This window comes from Chinchilla lanigera, unplaced genomic scaffold, assembly GCF_000276665.1.
Source record: "Chinchilla lanigera isolate Chin_1 unplaced genomic scaffold, ChiLan1.0 scaffold00018, whole genome shotgun sequence".
NCBI classification, from domain to species: Eukaryota; Metazoa; Chordata; class Mammalia; order Rodentia; family Chinchillidae; genus Chinchilla; species Chinchilla lanigera.
In genome coordinates this window covers 2,989,664-3,008,750 of record NW_004955419.1, presented here as the reverse complement: position 1 = coordinate 3,008,750, position 19,087 = coordinate 2,989,664, and the positions used below count along the sequence as shown (strand labels likewise).

The window sequence follows — 19,087 nt, the reverse complement described above, 5'->3', positions numbered from 1 at the left end:
TTTTTTTTTTTTTGGGTCTTTTTGAGACAGGGTCTCGCTATGTAGTTCAGGTTGGCCTTGAGCTCACTTTGTAACCCAGGCTGATCAAATTCATGATGATCTTCCTGCCTCAGTCTCCCGAGTATTGGGATTACAGGCATGTGCCACCTCCCCCAAGCCTGTTTTTGTGTATGTAACACTTTGTTGTACAGAATAGTCTTAAGTTTTACTTTTCTCATATTTAAATATACATTTTCATATTTTGATACTGTGTATCTTACTTTTCAGGTTTAGAAACCACTTATACAGTGTGTTAATACCTCATTTTCTGTTATCCCAAGAAGCACTTTTTAATTGTAAGAATAGTGATGCTAGCCAGGTGTGGTGACAAATGTCTATAATCCTGGTACTATGGGAGACTAAAGCAGCAAGATCCCAAATTCAAGTCTATATTGGGCAATTTAGTGACTTAATGACATACCCCCCCCTTTTTTGGACCAGGAATCAAACTCAGGACCTTGTACTTGCCAAGCAGGCGCTGTGCCATTGAGCTATATATCCCTGGCCCGACACCCTTTCTTTAAAAAAAACAAACTATAGTTCAGTGCAAAAGCCCCAGGTTCAATCCTCAGTACTAGGGGAAAAAAATGTAGTGCTGAAGTAGGCTAAGTAGCCAGACATAACTGTGTGACTCCTATTTACATGAAATTCAAAGAGACAAGAGCTGGGCATGGTGGCACGTGCCTGTAATTCCAGCACTTGGGAGGTTGAGGCAGGAGAATCTCTGTGAGTTCAATGCCAGCCTAGGCTACATAGTGAGTTTAAGGCCAGTCTGAACGGCATAATGAGATCCTATCTCAAAAAACCCCTAAAAAAAAAATTTAAAGAAGGGACAGGAATAATCTTTGATGTTGGAAATTAGAGTAATGGCTATTTATGTGCTTGCAAAAATGATTGACGGGGAAAGGGCATGCACAGGCATTTGGGGTTGCTTTAAATTTTTTTTTCTTAACATGAAAAACACGTTGTTTCCTCCATGTCAGGTTGTTACATAACTAAAATTAATCAACTTGAATCTGATTTTTTATTTTTTTGTACCAGGAATTGAACTCACGAACTTGTGTTTGCCAGGCAGGTGCTTGTGCTGCTGAGCTATATCCCTGGCCTGAATCTGATCGTTTTAAATCAGACTATAAATAAACAAAAAATACATGCATACATACATATGTACATAAACAGGAGAAGGAAGAGAGACCGCCTGGGATACAGTGTTAAACCACTTGCACAGTTCAGCTTAGCTGTGGCTCCTGGAAAATGAGGCGAACCATCTGCTTGTGATTCCTTCACTGCAGACTGAACTGTTCCTTTCTTGTCAGTTACCAAGAGCAAGAAAACTAACAGTTGTTTTCCCAAATACTGTATATGCTAAGGCTGACCAGCAATTTTCTTTTAAGTTTATGTTTTACATATTTTTAAAATATTTTGTCAATTTTATTATGTTCCTTGATCCATTCACCACAGCCCTCAAAAAGAAAAATTTCTCCACAGCTTTGTTCTAAGGAAAATGTTTTAATTTTTTTGCCCATATGAAAGAAAATAAGCTTTGTACACATTGTCAGTTCTTTACTTGCAGGTAAACTTTGCTATCATCTGAACCCCTTCCATTCTTGGCACGGATGGTTCAAGTTTCAGTGGCAAAAAGCCTTTTTTTCTGTAACCAAACTAGAACAAATTTGGAATTCAGTGTTGTTTTGTTTTTTGAGATGAGATGAGAGCTCACTATGTTGTCCGGAGTGGTCTCAAAAGTCTTTAAGACTCACCTGATCCTCCTGCATTAGCCTTCCAAGTATCTGGGACTATTACATGTGTCATTGTATCCAGCTGTTCTTTTGTTTGTTTGTTTTTTGGGGTTTTTTTTGAGACTGAGTCTCACTGTGTAGGCTGGTCTTGAACCCACAGCATTACTGCCTCAGCCTGCCAAGTGCTGGGTTACAGGTGTGTGTGCCATCATGCCTAGGTTCTGTATCTTAATTTGAGCGGTTGTTATGTGGATTTATACTTGCATATAAATTTATAAAACTGCACATTTGAGATTGATTTAGAAACTTTGCTGTGTTTTACTTAAATAAAACTAAATTAGAATCAGATATGATAGTACACACTTATAATACTAGCAGCTTGGGAGGCTAAAGCTAGGAGGATTGCAAGTTGAAAACCAGTCTGGGCAATTTAGCGAGACCTTCCTTGTGTGAAAATAAAGGGGGCTGTGGATATAGCTCAGGGCTCTTGGGACCCAATTCCCAGTATCAGCAGACAAATAAGTAAATAAAAAGAAGCTGGGTGTGGTGGCATATGTGAACAAACCTATAAATAGCATTTAGGGAATGCTGTTTATTTGGGGAATAAACAGCATTGGGGGAAGCTGTGGCATGAGGATCATGTGTTCAAAGCCAGACTGGACTGCATAGTGAGACCTTGTCTCAAAAATACCATGCATAGTAATAATAGATTTTTTTTTAAGTTAGGAAAAAAAGAAATATTAAACATTGTTGTAGGTTTTTATCCCCTATGTTGGACATATTTTATTAGGGTTTGTTTCCAGAAAAATCTGGTCAAAGGATGTGATTCCATAGCTTGTTACCAGCATGTTGCTCAGAAAGCTTAAACAATATACTTGACATAGACTTGGTGGTTTTTTTTTTTTTTTTATCTTTATCTTTTTGAGACAGGCTGTCACTATGGAGTTCAGGCTAGCCTTGAGCTCACTTTGTAGCCCAGGCTGGTCTTGAACTTGCAAGGATCCTCCTGCCTCAGCCTCCCAAGTGCTGGGATTATGGGCCTGCGCCACCACCCCCAGTGGGGCAGTAGTATTATGTAACCCAGGCTGGCCTCAAAATTGCAGTGATCCTCCTGCTTCAACTCACCATGCCTGGGATTAAATCAGGACATTCACACTGAAATACATCACCAGCCCATTTTAATTTTTTTTTTTTTGAGAGAGGCTCTCAGTAAGTCTCTAAATTGCCTATGCTGGGCTCGAACTTGGATTCCTCCTGCCTCAGGCTGCCAGATTGCTGGGATTACAGGCATGTACCAACATTCCCATGTTGTGTATATTTTAGTACTTGAAACTTTCTTTTGTCCATAAATAAGCAAGTTTTGCTTTTTTTTTTTTGTACCAGGAATTTAACTCAGCACCTTGTGCTTGCCAGGCAGGCACTCTGCTACTGAGCTATATCCCCAGCCCAGCAGATTTTAAATGTACCAAATTTTTAATTTTTTAATTCATAGAGTACAGCTATGGGCAATAGTTGTTAGGACCTATAAACTGATAGTTTTCATTGAACTTACTAAGTATGAAGGATTGGCATTTTTTGTACTGTTTAGTTTTGTCTATCTTTACTCATTCATATGCTGTTGGTCTAAAAGATTGTAGTAGTTGAGAATGATCTCATTATTGGTACTATAATCAATTCATATTCCTGTGTTTCAGTATAGTATGTTATATTATTACTAATATTATTTTGCTTGTTTTTCATCAGTGCTGAAGCATCCCCTGCTGAGTGTTGCCAGCACGCCAAGATTTTGGAAGATACACAGTTTGTGGATGGATATAAGCAATTGGGATTTCAGGAGACTGCTTACGGTGAATTCTTGAGTCGATTAAGAGAAAATCCTCGACTTATCGCCTCCTCTTTGGTTGCTGGTGAGAAACTTAATCAGGAGAACACACAAAGTGTTATTTACACAGTTTTTACCTCCCTGTATGGCAACTGTATTATGCAGGAAGATGAAAGCTACCTCCTTCAAGTTTTACGATACTTGATTGAATTTGAACTTAAAGAAAGTGACAACCCCAGGAGACTTCTGAGAAGAGGAACTTGTGCCTTCAGTATCTTATTTAAACTTTTTTCTGAAGGACTGTTTTCTGCCAAACTTTTCCTCACGGCTACTTTACATGAGCCAATAATGCAACTGCTTGTTGAAGATGAAGATCACCTAGAAACAGATCCAAACAAGCTAATTGAGAGATTCTCCCCATCTCAGCAAGAAAAACTCTTCGGGGAGAAAGGCTCAGATAGATTCAGGCAAAAGGTTCAAGAGATGGTAGATTCCAATGAGGCCAAACTGGTGGCTCTGGTGAACAAATTTATTGGTTATCTCAAACAGAACACGTACTGCTTTCCACATAGTCTGCGGTGGATTGTGTCACAGATGTACAAGACTCTATCCTGTGTGGACAGACTGGACATAGGGGAGGTCAGGGCGATGTGCACCGATCTCCTGCTGGCTTGCTTTATTTGTCCTGCAGTTGTCAATCCAGAGCAGTATGGGATAATTTCTGATGCTCCTATTAATGAGGTGGCACGATTTAATCTGATGCAGGTATGTTTTTGCTATTATTACTTTACTTATTTTTTGTATTTTTGAGACAGGGTCTACAACGCAATTCAGACTGGCCTTGAGCTCGCTTTGTAGCTGAGGCTGGCCTTGAACTTGCAAGGATCCTCCTGCCTCAGCCTCCTGAGTGCTGGGATTACAGGTGTGTGCTACCATACCCGGCAACTCTTATTACTTTAAAACCAGTTGATTTAGGCAGTGGGCATGAGAACAGAAAATAAGACAATGTTTATATTCGGTTCTTTTTTTTCTTTTTTTTTGTCTCTTTTTTTGAGACAGGGTTTCACTATGTAGTTCAGGCTGGTTTTGAGCTCACTTTGTAGCCCAGGCTGGCTTCAAACTGGCTGAGATCTTCCTGCCTCAGTCTCCTGAGTGCTGGGATTACAGGTGTGCACCACCATGCCTGGATTTGTGTTAGTTTTTAAGTGGAGCTCTCATACTTATATGTATTGCTGATTCAATTTTGTAGAAGTTCACTATCCCTTTCCTTTTTTTTTTGTCTTTTTGAGACAGCATATGACTGTTCAGTGCAGGTTTGCCTAAAACTCACTTTGTAGTGCTGGCTGGCCTTGAACTTGCAGGCTAGTCTTGAACTCACAGCAGTCGGTGCTGGGGTTAGAGGTGTGCACCACCACCTCCAGCTGTTTTTTGGAGACAGGTTCTTGCTGTGCAGTTAAGACTGGCCTTGAATTCACTGTGTAACCCACACTGCCCTGAACTCATGATATTCCTGCCTCAGTCTTCCAAGGGCTGGCATTGCAGGAGTGTGCCAGCATACGCGGTGAACATTCATTTTCTATAATAAAAAGTGCAGAATGATTGAAATCTTGAGTGTCTTTTGTATCTCATGTGGAATAGTAAACTTAAGCTGACATAATATGAGGCTATTTATAATTAGCATTCCTTTCAGTGCTAGTGAATACTTAGGTTTTGTTGTAGAAATGATAATGTGTTTGACCATAGGGCTTTACTGTATGCGTACTGGATGTGATACACAGATGTACTACATTGCCTTTCTAAAATCTCTAAATTGTGAAATCTGAAACTCTTGTAGATCTAAGAGTTACACAAAGAGGATATTTTGATGTACATTAGCACTTTCTTTGATCATATGAACTAGTGAAGTCATGTCTTTCTGCTGGGAAGTATTTTTTCCTTTTTTTTTTTTTGTCTTTTTGAGGTAGGATCTCACTGTGCAGTTCAGACTGGTCTTGAACTCATTTTATAGCCCAGGCTGGCCTCGAACTTACAATGATCCTCCTGCCTCAACCTCCCAAGTGCTGGGATTATAGGCGTGAGCCACCATGCCTGGCCTTGTTTTTCATTTTTTGAGACAGGGTCTCACTGTGTAGTTCAGGCTGGCCTTGAATTCCCTATGTAGCCCAGGCTGACCTCAGACTTGCAGTGATCCTCCTGCCTCAGCCTCCCCAAGTGCTGGGATTGTAGGTGTGCGCTTCTGCACCCTGCTACTTATTATATGTACCCAGGCACACATAATAAGTGTGTGCTCTACTACTATATTTTTACTCCCAGCCTTTTTTTTTTTGTACTGGGAATTGAACTCAGGACCTTGTGCTTGCCAGGCAGGTGCTTGTACCACTGAGGTATATCCCTGGCCCTATCCCCAGCCTTTTAACCATATCCTCCAGAAATACTGTGAAGAAGAGATCGGGTTTATTCAAATAGATCATTTTTGGATTTATTTTTAGATGATAAACTTTTTTTCATGATGAGTTGTTTCATCTTGGCATATTCAAGCAATTCACTGTATAGAAATTCCTGAAATAAAATTTTAAATTTTTTGACATCTGTGAAACACACTTATTCTGTGTGGTAATTTATTCATAGTTTTACTTCCATCATTTCAGTACAGATCGAATTTCATATTTAGAAATGAATGGAAAGTTTCTTTCAGATACTAAGAAGATGATGCTTAATTGTGTTTGCCTTCAGCGTGTTACCCTTCAAGAAACTGGATTAACAATTACTTTTGGCAGTAAAGAACTTGCTGTGTGAATTAGTATTTACTTTACTGAACAGTTTATGCTCTGTGGGAATTGTTTGCTTTTAAATGTAGAAAAAGAATATTCTATCTTAGTGCTTTGTGGACTCTTTAGGGAAAAATATTTCATATTAACTAGAAATAATTTAATGAGTAATATTTCTAAATTAATTTAAAAATTTCCAAACACTTTAATAGTACCATATCAGAAAGAAATGTGTTTTAACTTATCTAATGTTGGTATCTATGTGTTAAAGAAATTGCAGTAGAATTTTGTACTTTCTCTCCATAACACTTAATCTGAACTAGTAGAAGCTGATGTGACAGAATACACATTTTAAGGGGCTGGGGATTTAGCTCAGTGGAACAGTGCCTGCCTGGCAAGTGCGAGGTCGTGAGTTCGATTCCTGGTACCGGGAGAAAACAAAACAAAACAGAAACCCCCAAAATACACATTTTATTGGGGAGACACTATTTTCAATGCCTAATTAGGTGTGTCTGCATATTGTGAGATAAGAGTTTTAGAAGAGAACAGGAGTGCTTTCATAGAACAGAAGTTGCAAGTGTCTCTAGCCTGTGTCTGCCACTGTTTTGGGTTGCAGGTTGGCCGCCTGTTGCAGCAGTTAGCAATGACTGGCTCTGAAGAGGGAGATCCCCGAACAAAAAGCAGCCTTGGAAAATTTGACAAAGTAAGAATGAGTTCTGTACTTTGTGAAATACTGTTCATAGAAGATTCTTGTGAGGTATTAGTGAGCCTGTTTTCTTTACTAAATCCAGTCCTTAGGTTGTGTGTAAATAAATAAGTTAATAATATAGTAATTAATTAGCTTTTTAATTAGCTACATTATCAGCTCAACAGCATTTAAATTTAGGAAGATTTCACATTGTTTGTTGTTGGTATTGTTTTCTTGAGACAGGGTTTTGGCTGGCCTTGAACTTGAAGTGATCCTCCTGCCTCAGCCTCTCAATTGCTGGATTACAGGCATGCAGTACCATACTCTGCTCACTAGAGATTACTAACTCTGCTTTATTGAAACAGTGGAGTTGTCATTATAAGAAGAATCAAAGTGCTATTATTTCTTTTTAAGTTTATTTTTTAAAAAATCGGCAGCTTGGCATAGTGTTACACACCTGTTATCCCAGAACTTGGGAGGCTGAGATAGGAGGATCAAAGCAAGTTCAAGGCCAGCCTGAACTATATATATATATAGCAAGACCCTGTCTCAAAAAAACAAGAAAAAATTGCCACTAAATTAAATCTGTGAGGTTGGGTGTGGTGGCGCAGGCCTGTAGTCCTAGCGCTCAGGAGGCTGAGGCAAGAGGATTGCTGTGAGTTTGAGGACAGCCTGGGCTACAAAGAGAGTTCGAGGCCAGCCTGAACTGCATAGTGAAACCTTGTCTCAAAAAGACTAAAAATAAATACATAAATAAATAAAATCTGTGGTTATATCAACCAGCAATATTTGTATAATTTTTAGTGTCTTTCATCCAACATTTATGGCATTATTTAGTTACCTAATAAAATTTTTATCAGATTTTAAGTAGGCTATACAGTACAGTCAGTCTGGTAACCTCGTTTAAAATTAAAGATTATACTGTGCAGTGAAATTTCTGTTTCATTTTTCATCTCTAGTCTTTATATTCTCCAAAAGGTTCTGGAAGTTACTAGGGTTTTGTGCATCCTTGTAGAAATCTATTTATATAAGCAGATTCCTATGTGTATCCTCCCACATACCACTTATCTCCCTTTTTCAGAAATGGTAGGTAGCGTAGTGTGTATAATGTTCTGTGTTACGTTTATTTTGCTTGCCAGAATATTTTGAGAATATTCTGTATCAACATATAGTTTCATTTCTTTAAATGTTGGGTTTTAAGTAATTTTCAAAACTTTAAATCTTTTTGTGTGCTTTTCTATCATAATCAGAAATTTTATTCAAGTATTTTAAAGGCAAAGTATTTCACTTTGCTCTCTTTCTATTTTAATAGAGCTGTGTTGCTGCATTCCTTGATGTTGTGATCGGGGGCCGTGCAGTGGAGACGCCTCCCATGTCCTCTGTTAATCTTCTGGAAGGGTTGAGCAGAACAGTGGTTTATATAACCTACAGTCAGCTTCTTACTCTGGTAAATAGAATTTTCTCAAAATTCTTTTAGCTAAGAATGAGCAGAGTAATAGATGATTACTTTGTGTCAGAATATATATTATGCTTGAAAAATTGATTTCATTGGCTAATGTCTGATTTTGCCAGGTGAATTTTATGAAGAGTGTGATGTCTGGAGATCAACTGAGAGAAGACAGAATGGCTCTTGACAATTTATTGGCAAACCTACCCCAGGCTAAGCCAGGAAAAAGCAGCAGTTTAGAAATGACTCCCTACAGTACTCCTCAGCTGTCTCCAGCAACCACCCCAGCAAACAAGAAGAATCGATTACCTATTGGTAAGGAGGGTTTCTCATAAGGCTTTTCTCTAAATTTCTTCATTAGCCTTTGTGTGTGTTTTGGAATATAGTTTTAAATGTTGTAGAAATGTTTTTCTTTTCATGTTTACTGATATTATTTTAATTTAAAAAGCTATGTCAGATTAGTTCTGTTTATCTGTACGCTTTACTTTTATCTAGGCATATTTTTCATAATTTGTTGAAATATGTCACCTGAAATAAACTTCGGATTTTAGTGTCTTTTCTTGGACAGATTTTTAAAAGATCATTGCTTATAAGTAGTCCTTTTTTTTTTTGAGACAAGGTCTTGCTATGTCGTGTAGGCTGCCCTTGAACTCACTGTGTAGCCTAGGGTGTCCTTGAACTTTTGGGGCAATCCACCTGCTTTAGCCTCCTGAGTGCTGGAATTACAGGTGTGCACCACCACACTTGGCTTAATAGTCATTCTTAAAATTAGGTAGCACACTGCTTTGTACAAAGTTCCAAATAATGTAATAAATAATTCTTTGTCTATGTGTGTGGCACTGATGACAGACATGCTAGGCCAATGATGGCAAACCTTTAGAGCTTTCAGTGATACAAACAGCCCATGGCAGGATGTGTGCTACCACTGTCAGCTCGGCAGACACTCTACCACTGAGCTATACAGTAAGTCCCGGACCTATAATCCTTGAGTTGTAAACTTTCAGAGGTGTACTGTGTAAGACTCACTGTTACCTTATGGTTTTTTGGTTTTTTTCCGGTACCAGGAATTGAACTCACGACCTTGTGCTTGCCAGGCAGGTGCTGTGCCGCTGAGCTAAATCCCCAGCCCCACTGTCACCTTATGAATGAATCCCACTTAAAACAAATCTCCAGGAACAGAACTCATTTCTAAGTCAGGAACTTACTATATCCCCAAGCCCTAAGTAACATTAAGTTTCTATTAATTAAATGGAAAATAATAGTTGCTATTTTCCATTATTGGCTTTATTGCTAGTTGGTTGTTTATCAGCTAAGATATTTTAATGTTACTATAAAATAAACGTATCATTTTATCTTGTCATTTAAGAATTAGATTAAAGTTTTATTTACCTTGTAAGTACTTGTCTACATACACAAAAAGTTAAAACATGGTGTGTACCAGACACCGGATAAGTACTTTATAAAAGTTACTGAATTTAATCTATGCAGACATCATGTGAGGGTGACATACGGCCTGCACATGAGGCACTGTGTTAGACTCTGGTACACTAAGACTTTTAGAACATACTGTTACTCTCAAGTTATCTGCTGATAGGGATGGGGAGAAAAAGCAACCACTAAGTGTTCTAGTGGAGACAAGCATAGGGGTGGAGGATAGCCCAACTATCCAAGTGATGGTGGTATCAGAAAGGTATCCAGATGGCCTGTACACTCTCCTGGGAGGAATAGGAGTGAGACAGAATAAACCTCTGGGGAAAAACATGTAGGCCAGGGAAGCAGGAGTGTTTTAGTGGCTGCTTAATGATAATGAAGAGCTCGCAACACTAAGTGAACACAGGTAGTGATGATAATGTATCATTATCTTGAATACATGGGATTCGTTTTTAAATGTCCATGGGCTGGTGATATAAGTGGCACAGTGCCTGCCTGGCAAGCACAGGATCCTGAGTTTGATTCCTTGTACCAAAAAAAAACAAAAACAAATGTCCATGACCTGATTTGTTAAGCTTCTTAAAATTAATTGACCTTACATTTAACATAATGTGGAATTATATCACCAATGGGACTATGATAATATATTCTTCAAATCTTTTGCTTTCTTTAGCATCCCAAAATATCAGTTTCATAATTCAAAATAGAAAAAAATGATATTTTACTTAACAATTTTTAATATTATGGGCTATTTGTATTCTATTGACATGAAGATATAAATGATTTTTGGTAGATTCCCTCCTCCCATTGTTCATTTCCTTACATTAGCTTTTTCATTCTCTGTCATCCAAAAGTGTCACTAGGTATGTACCTAAAGGAAAGTAGATTTCAAATATTTGCCTGCTATAATCTTACATGGTTATGTCACCTGGTAATTGCATTTTTTTCTTTTTTTTTTTTTTTTGGTTTTTCTCCGGTACCAGGAACCGAACTCACGACCTTGCGCTTGCCAGGCAGGCGCTTTGCCACTGAGCTAAATCCCCAGCCCCGCATTTTTTTCATAGTTTAAAAAGTGCATCCATTGTTCAAAGGGTTGATTTTGTTTCTATTTAATGCTTTCGCAACCCAGGACAACAGTTAGCAGCCATCACTGCCTGGGATTCCTCAGCCACCAATCTTACTGCTCATATAACACTAGTAACCCCATTTGGTGGGTAACTGCTATTGGCTGTTCTTCTTCTTACGTAACTTTGATTTAAGAAATAATTTATACACGTGTACTCCATGTGCATGTTGCTTTTGCTTTATGTAAGTTGCTATGTGAAGTTTGATCACTTGCATTTTTATACAGTAGAAAGTTTAAGGTTAGTAGACCTACTCATGAAGTTGTTAAATTCACAGTTCAGTAGAAGATAATGAAGGCCACCAAGTAAAGATGTGAAGGGACCTATTGTAAAGTTCAAAATTTGGTGGCTGCTATTGTTTTTAGACTAAAAGTGATTAATGGACAGATCTGTAGCATTGTAACTTGAAGGTAATTTTATTTCTACTTCTTTCTTCAAGGAGGCCAGCTTTCAAAGTTGAATTGGAAGGACTCATTACTATAGAGTGGTTTTGCTTTTGGTTGTGCTTTTGATTATTTTATGTAGAAAGTAAGTTTTAATTTTTTTTTTTTTTTGAGATAGGGTCTCCCAAGTGCTGGGATTATGGGCATGTGCCACCATGCCCGGCCATTCATTAATTTAAAATGTTTCCATAGCTTGTGATTTCAGCTCTCAGGAGGCTGAGACAGGAGGATTTTTGTGAGTGTGAGGCCAGCCTGGGCTACATAGTGAGTTCAAGGGCAGCTTGAACTACAGCAACACCCTGTCTCAAAAAAAAGTTTCCATAAAACAGAAAGGACCTCACAGCCAAGCATAAAAAAATCTTTTCTCCTATATCTTTGGAAAGAAGTTAGTATGTTTCCCAGGGAGGAAAACTGTGTTTTCAAAAACTGACTCTGGTTTTGTCAACAGGTATCTGAATAAAATATATTACTTAATAGGGCTATGAGATTTCTACATGGAAGTTTCTAATGCTTGTAAGTTCAGTTGTTAGTGTGGGAAACTTTTATAATTTTTTATTAGTATATGCTTGTTGTTCAAAGCGGTTACATTCGTCATGGTAGTATGGGAAACTTGTGACAGTTAAAATGTTTTATAATCAAAATAGTTACCTTAAAAAGATAAGATAGTATTTTTCTTGCCACCCCAAGGTCTTAAATTGATTGGAATATGTTTGCTGCACTACAGATGTGGTCATATGTAGTTCTCCCTGTCTGGTGGATGTGAATCTTTATTTCTCAATTATCAGTTTTGAAGGAGGGACAGGGGAGAGGTTTCTAGTTTTTCTTTTGCTTTATTTTTTCTTGTCCATACTTTCACATCTTTTTTGTGCATGCGCAAATGTTCAACAGGAATAGAAAATATGCTTTTTACTCAGTGTGCCATTTCTTCATTTTTACTTTATCTGAATTACTTCATTTGATTTTTTTTTAAAGCACCTCGGAGCAGAAGCCGCACCAATATGCTGATGGACCTGCATATGGACCATGAAGGATCATCTCAAGAAACCATCCAGGAGGTACAACCAGAAGAGGTGTTGGTCATTTCCTTAGGGACAAGTCCCCAGCTCACTCCAGGAATGATGTCAGAAAATGAGGTATGGAAGTGTCCCTGCAGTTAACTTATAGCCACCAGTGTTAAGGAGCAGGTTGCTGTCTTCCAGTTAATGGTTACTTGCTTCTGTATGTCACTACTTACGTCTTCGTTCATACTGCTCTAACAAAATACTACGAGTTTGGGTGGTATATAAATAGTAGAAATTTATTTCTTGCAATCCTCAAAGCTAGGAAGAACCAAGACCAAGGTAGACTCAGTGTCTTGTGAGCTCTGATTTGTGATTCATCAATGAATCACAACTTCTCACTTTGCTCTCACATGATGCAGAGGGCTGAGAAGTTGTCTTCTGCCTAAGGGCATTCACAAATCCCATTCCTGAGTGATCTGATCATCTACCTAGAGGCCTCACCTCCAAGTATTGTTACCTCTGAGGTTAGAATTTTTACCATGTGAATTTTGGGGATGCTCAAACATTTAGATTATAGCAATACATTTAATGCATCTTTCTTGTCATCATCTGTGGACCTACCATGACATGCTACCAAATGTTAAGACCCATGGGAATACGCAGCTGTGGAGGAGGCCTTCACTTTAATACATCTACATCACTGAAGTTAGCGAATAGGCCACAGTAAGAGGGATTTTCTTAGCAGTAGAAAAGATAAGAAGCTATGAAATTGTGGTTTAGAGATTAAAAAGACTTTTCCAGTGACCCATAGGGAATGTTTTATGTTCATTTTCTTTCTGATGGCTTGCTAGTGTTTAAAGCTTTCTACTTTGCAGATCTAAAAATTCTGTTTGTTAGTTTTGTTTTGGGGGCGTGTATTGAGGATTGAACCTAGATCCTTTGGGCTGAGTTATATCCCTAGCTCTTTTCTTACTTTTTGAGACAAGGTCTCACTAAGTTGCTTAAACTTTGAATCATCCTGCCTCAGCCTTCCAAAGTGTTGAGATGTGTGTTACCATTCCTGGCTTAAAAATTCTTTAGTTGGTCAGGAAGAAAATGTAAGAGAAAAGTAAAAAAAAAAATTCTTTTTAGAGAAATGGGCTTGGTTACATAAGAATCAGTTTTAAGTTATCTGTGTACAAAATCATGGAATAGAGGCAAGTGGGAAGAAGTAGAAATCTTGACTCTGAAGAAAGAAGAGCCTTCTTGCAGATTGTCTCTTCCTGAAAAAGATAACAGGATCTTAATAGTGCGTGCGTTTTTTTGTTTTTTTGTTTGTTTTTTTTTTTTTTTTTTTCAGTACCAGGGATTGAACTCAGGACCTTGTGCTTGCCAGGCAGGCGCTTGTGGCACTTATATCCCTAGCCCTGAGTGCTTTTTTTTTGTCTGTTAGTTTGTTTTGTTTTATTTTTTTGTCTGGTATTGGGAATTGAACTCACGACTTCGCACTTGCGAGGCAGGCGCTGTGCTGCTGAGCTAAATCCCCAGCCTCCTGAGTGCTTATTTTTAAAGAACCGTCATTACTGGCCTGGGAAGAAATGACCAGTAGTGTAGATGTTGATAAAGTGATGTGGTGGTTGGTAAAACTGTTAAGGATTGTGGCATGATTGATAAGAAAGAGGACTTCAGACTCCAGAACTCTACCCGTGTACACACATACAACGGAGCAAGTTTGCAAAAACTGTCAGAATCTACTTTTTTAGAATTGTGAGTTTAACAAAAAACTTAACTAGTAGAATGCTGAATGAAGAAAATTAAAATTAAATAGGCGTTTTGTCAAGAGAGCTCTGTAATGGTTGCCTTACCATGTTACCATCCCCAGCTCAGTGGTTCCCAAGAACACAGCAGGTTGCATTCCTGAGGGAGCAATATGAACCTTATTCTCAAGAATCTTGCCTGTGTATTTTGATCTATCTGGTGGATCCCTGAAGAATCAGCTCAAGGGCTTGCCTTTGTTTTGTTTGCCTCTCTTGTGCCCCCAGGGCTGAGGCAGCTTGTCAGTTGACATTTGTCAGTTGCATTGAGGGGCTGGAGATGTAGTTCAGCGGTTGAGCGTGTGCTTAGCACTCATGAGGCCCTAGGCTCAGTCCCTAGCACTGTAGCAAAAGAAAAAGTGATGAAAGGCGAGTATTGTACATTAGTTACCACTGCCTGGAGCCAAGGGATAACAAATCGGGCAAGATTCAGACAGACTGGAGATCCTAGGAAAGAAGAGTCTGGGGAAGGACATTGTAGGAGCACAAGGATTTCACACATTCCAGGAACTTAGGAGGCTGTACACATGCTTAGGAAAGAACTTGGAAGGCCTGCAGATAGGAAGTGAAGGCCAAGGGACAGGTGAGGACTGGCTGGCTAAGTGTTGAGGAAGTGTCCTCACACAGACAGAGCCAGTGTGTAAGGACTTGGAAAGGTTTGGAGTGGTTTTGTTTTGGATTCCAGGTGTTAAATCTCAACTCTTGCTCACTCTATGTCTGATCATTTAATCTCTGACACTGGTAGGTTGATGGAAAGGCATAGTCTCTCTCGTTTAACTGATCCTCTTTTACTGATATTCCATTGATTTTAAAAGCTTGCCAGCCCTTGTAAATGAGTTTAAACTTGAAATGATCATTTATTATTAAGAATTTAAACATGTGTTTGCTGTGGTTTATTTTCTTATTGGTAGTCTTTCATTTTTTTTTTTCTTTCTTTTTCTTTCTTTCTTTCATTTGTAATAAACCAAAATTGACATTGTATTTTTCAGGTCCTAAACATGCAACTTGCGGATGGAGGACAAGGAGATGTCCCAGTTGATGAAAACAAACTCCACGGTAAACCTGATAAAACCTTGCGCTTTTCCCTCTGCAGTGATAATCTGGAAGGCATATCTGAAGGTGAAGGGTTACTTCATTCCAGGAGTTGTGTGATTCAAGTACTGTTTTGTTTGTGTTCTTTAAAGGAGCCTTATAAATTATACCATCTGTACCTCTCACTGAGGAGAGTAATGAAATTTCCTCTAATGAACTTGGAACAGTTATCTATATTCTTTCCTTAAGATTTTAAGAGGCTATTGGTTTTATAAAATGAAGAATTTAATAGAATAATAGCAAGTTTTTTCTCAGTATTAATATATACCAAAGCTTATAGAGCTCCTTTAGAAGGATATAATGCATGTACAAATGGGAAAAATGGACTTACTAGTATTCCAGTGTACTTTGAATGATGTGTGGTTTTTTTAATGCTCACACCTTTATGAAACAAGATACAGTGGGAATAGGAATAAAAAAGAAAATCATAAGCCAAGATTGTGAATTGAGAAAGTGTCATTACACATATTAAAACACTTTTTTAGTGGTGCACTCCTGTAATCCCAGCACTTGGAAGGCTGAGGCAGGAGGATTGCTGTGAGTTGGAGGCCAGCTTGGGCTACAGGGTGAGCTCAAGGCCAGCCTGAACTGTGTAGTGAAACCCTGTCTCAAGAAAAAACAAAACAGAACTTCAAATTGGCATGTCATAAGCTATTTCAGTATTTTTCTATGAGTAAATAGGTAAACTGCTTCTATGTTTCAGGCATTATAGGACAGTGATGGCGAGCCTGTTAGAGACTGAGTACCCAACTACAACCCAAAACCCACTTATTTATCATGAAGCTCCAACACTACCATTAAACCTGAATACTGAGGTTTTAGTTTGGAAAAAATAACTCATACATTAATATCTTTTGTCTTAAAAGAAAAACACAGTAACAGAGGTTTTAATAATACAAATAGCTTTTTACTGAAAGGTAAAAGCTTGCATTTAGTGTGCTTGTGCACAGTTAATGTGATCTCTGTGTATGCATGTTGCTAACTTGTCAAACCTTGGCTGGGGTGACGTGGGTCACATGCAGACAGTGTTCTATGTGCCTGCTGCAGTGTGCATGCCACCACTGTTACCAGAGGTTCTGCAACAAGCAAACTTGGATTAGTTTTGGATTAGTTTTTTAGAATAAAGTCCTAGAAGCAGAATTGCTGGCTTGAGGAGCATGTATGTTTTCAAGATATAAATGTTTGTTGAAAGAACTTTAATCAGTCTTTACTCTCTTACCAAGGCATAAAAAATTGCATGATAGCTAATGAATGTTTTAAAAAGGTTGCTCACAAGGTGAACATTTCTCTAGGTCCTTCAAATCGCTCCAATTCAGTGTCTTCTCTAGACTTGGAGGGAGAGTCTGTATCAGAACTTGGAGCGGGACCTTCTGGAAGTAATGGAGTTGAAGCACTACAGCTGTTAGAACATGAGCAAGGTAAAGTTAAGCACAGTTACACAACTAGAAAATAATTTATTTGATTGCAAGATAAGCAGTATGTTTGCATGTAAGTTGGCTATTGTGTTAGTCTCTTTCTTGTCCCTGGAACAGAATACCTGGTACTTGTAATGTAAAGGAGGAGAGGTTTATTTTGGCTCACAGTTTCAGAGGATTATGGTCCATGGTTGGTTGCCTTTAAGGCAGAAACAGCGTGGCAGAGGGTGTGGTGGAGGGAAGCTGCCCACCTAGTGGCAGCCAGGAAGCAGAGAGAGAGAGAGAGAGAGAGAGAAAGAGAGATAAGAAAAGCCAGGGATAAGAATACCCTTCCAGGTCACACCCCCTCCACCAGGCCCCACCTCCTAACAGTACGTTTAGCTATGAACTCATCAGTGGATAAATCCAAGATGAGCATAGCATCCTGAGATTTAATCACCTTCCAAAGCCAGCCTCTGAACACATGAGACTTCGGGGAGACATTTTAGATATAAATCAAAACAGCTGTGTTCAGTATGAGCAAATTTAAATTGATTATATAATTACCGTTAAACTTGTATTTATTCATAGTTCCTTCAGTTCTTTTTCTTTTTTCCCCAGCACCGGGAATCGAACTCATAACCTCGCACTTGCCAGGCAGGCGCTGCGCCACTGAGCTAAATCCCCAGCCCCTTCAGTTCTTTTTTTGTTGGTTTGTTTTTATTTTTTGTTTTTTTGAGATAGTGTCTTGCTATGTAGCTCAGGCTGGCTTTGAGCTCATTATGTAGCCCAGGTTGGCCTTGAACTTATATCAGTCCTCCTGCCTCAGCCTCCCAAGTGCTGGGGTTGCAGATGTGCTGTTCCTTCAGTTCTTAAAAATGTGTTTACTGCTGGATGTACTGGTGCACGCCTGTAATCCCATCACTCAGGAAGCTGAGGCAGGAGGACTGCCATGAATTTGAGGTCAGCCTGGGCTACATGATGAGCCCAAGGCCAACCTGAACTAGTGGACCCTGTCTCAAAAAACAAAATAAAACAAAAGTATTTACTTGATAAGTAAATTGTCTAGGTTTAAATTACATTCAATAATATGAATTATTTTAAATTCTATAAAATTTATATCTCAGCTCTGTAGTATTTATAAATACTTAGGGCTTAAGGAACTTAGAGTAGAAAAAGAATAGTACACAAAAGATGAAAAGTATACAAATGTTTTGGCCATCCTGACTGAGAGATACATGTGGTTGAAAGTAGAGAGAGTGGCTCTCTGGAAAAATTTTCTTGCCTGAACACCCATGGCATTGCACAGGCAGAGATGGTTATGACTCATGGTAGGTGAAGGACTAATACAGCGTAAGCAGGTGAAAGAGGTGGGAAAACCATAGCACTTACTCAGTCTCGAGCAGGAAAATGAGATGAGGGAAGGGGAGAGGGAAGTCTGCTTTAGTAACCCAGAAGCCAATGAAAGGTGTGGTTAGATGAGGAGGAGGAGTTCAGGGAGACATCCTCTCGTGCTTTGGGAAGATTAATATGTTCATTTAAAGATCTTGAGTTTGGCGAAGCTCTCTTTACTAGATTCAAGGCAGGAATTGGTAGACTTCAATGTGCATGAGAATTACCTGGGCAGTATTTTTAAACATTCTGTTTCCCAAGTTTTCTAGAAATGCTTGCTTCAGTCCACTTTTTAGAAAGGAAAGGAGTATTGCCATTGATTGGACTGTGTCTGGCATGAGTAAAACTATTGCTATGTGTTACTGGCTAAGTTTATCACTGTATCAGTTATGATTAAATTTGCTGCATATAACACAGAAACTTAATGTTACCTTGAGACAGAAGTTTAACTACTTTAGCAAACCTTCCGGACAATTCTGATGTAGGTGAATGGCAGTCCACATTTTGTGAAAAGCTAAATTACGAAATGAATTGATGCTAGTCATGGTGGCATATGCTTATAATCTAGTGCTGTGGGAGGCTGAGGCAAGAGGATTTCAAGTTCTAGCCTAGCCTGGGCAATTTAGCAACTCCACAACACCATGTCTCAGAATTAAAAATAAAACAAGACTAGGGATGTAGCTTAGTGCAGGGGCCCTTGTTTCAATTCCCAGTATTGGGGGTTGGTGGTGAGAGTGAATTGATGCGGGGCTCTGGGCTTCATGTCTCACACCGAACACAAGTAAAACAGGAACTGAGGGAAATCAGCTTAGGGAGGAATGAAAACTCTTAAATGCAGACACAAGTTTAACCACATGAAGTAAAACATATACATATGTGTATGTATGTATGTATGTTTTTTTTTTTTTTTTTTT

General features: G+C 38.7%; 1 protein-coding gene across 6 annotated transcripts in view; it reads left to right on the top strand.

Annotated features, from left to right (window-relative positions):
* Gapvd1 (GTPase activating protein and VPS9 domains 1) overlaps nt 1–19,087 on the top strand; it is a 99,103-nt gene that overhangs the window by 37,480 nt on the left and 42,536 nt on the right. For 5 of the 6 annotated variants that reach the window (XM_013513177.1, XM_013513176.1, XM_005382465.2 and 2 more), the window contains 7 exons: nt 3,522–4,365; nt 6,985–7,071; nt 8,369–8,503; nt 8,629–8,818; nt 12,474–12,634; nt 15,285–15,414; nt 16,680–16,805. In XM_013513177.1, coding sequence (XP_013368631.1) covers nt 3,522–4,365; nt 6,985–7,071; nt 8,369–8,503; nt 8,629–8,818; nt 12,474–12,634; nt 15,285–15,414; nt 16,680–16,805 — 1,673 coding nt within the window. The remainder of the gene's footprint in view (nt 1–3,521; nt 4,366–6,984; nt 7,072–8,368; nt 8,504–8,628; nt 8,819–12,473; nt 12,635–15,284; nt 15,415–16,679; nt 16,806–19,087) is intronic. The other variant, XM_005382463.2, reaches the window with a different exon arrangement.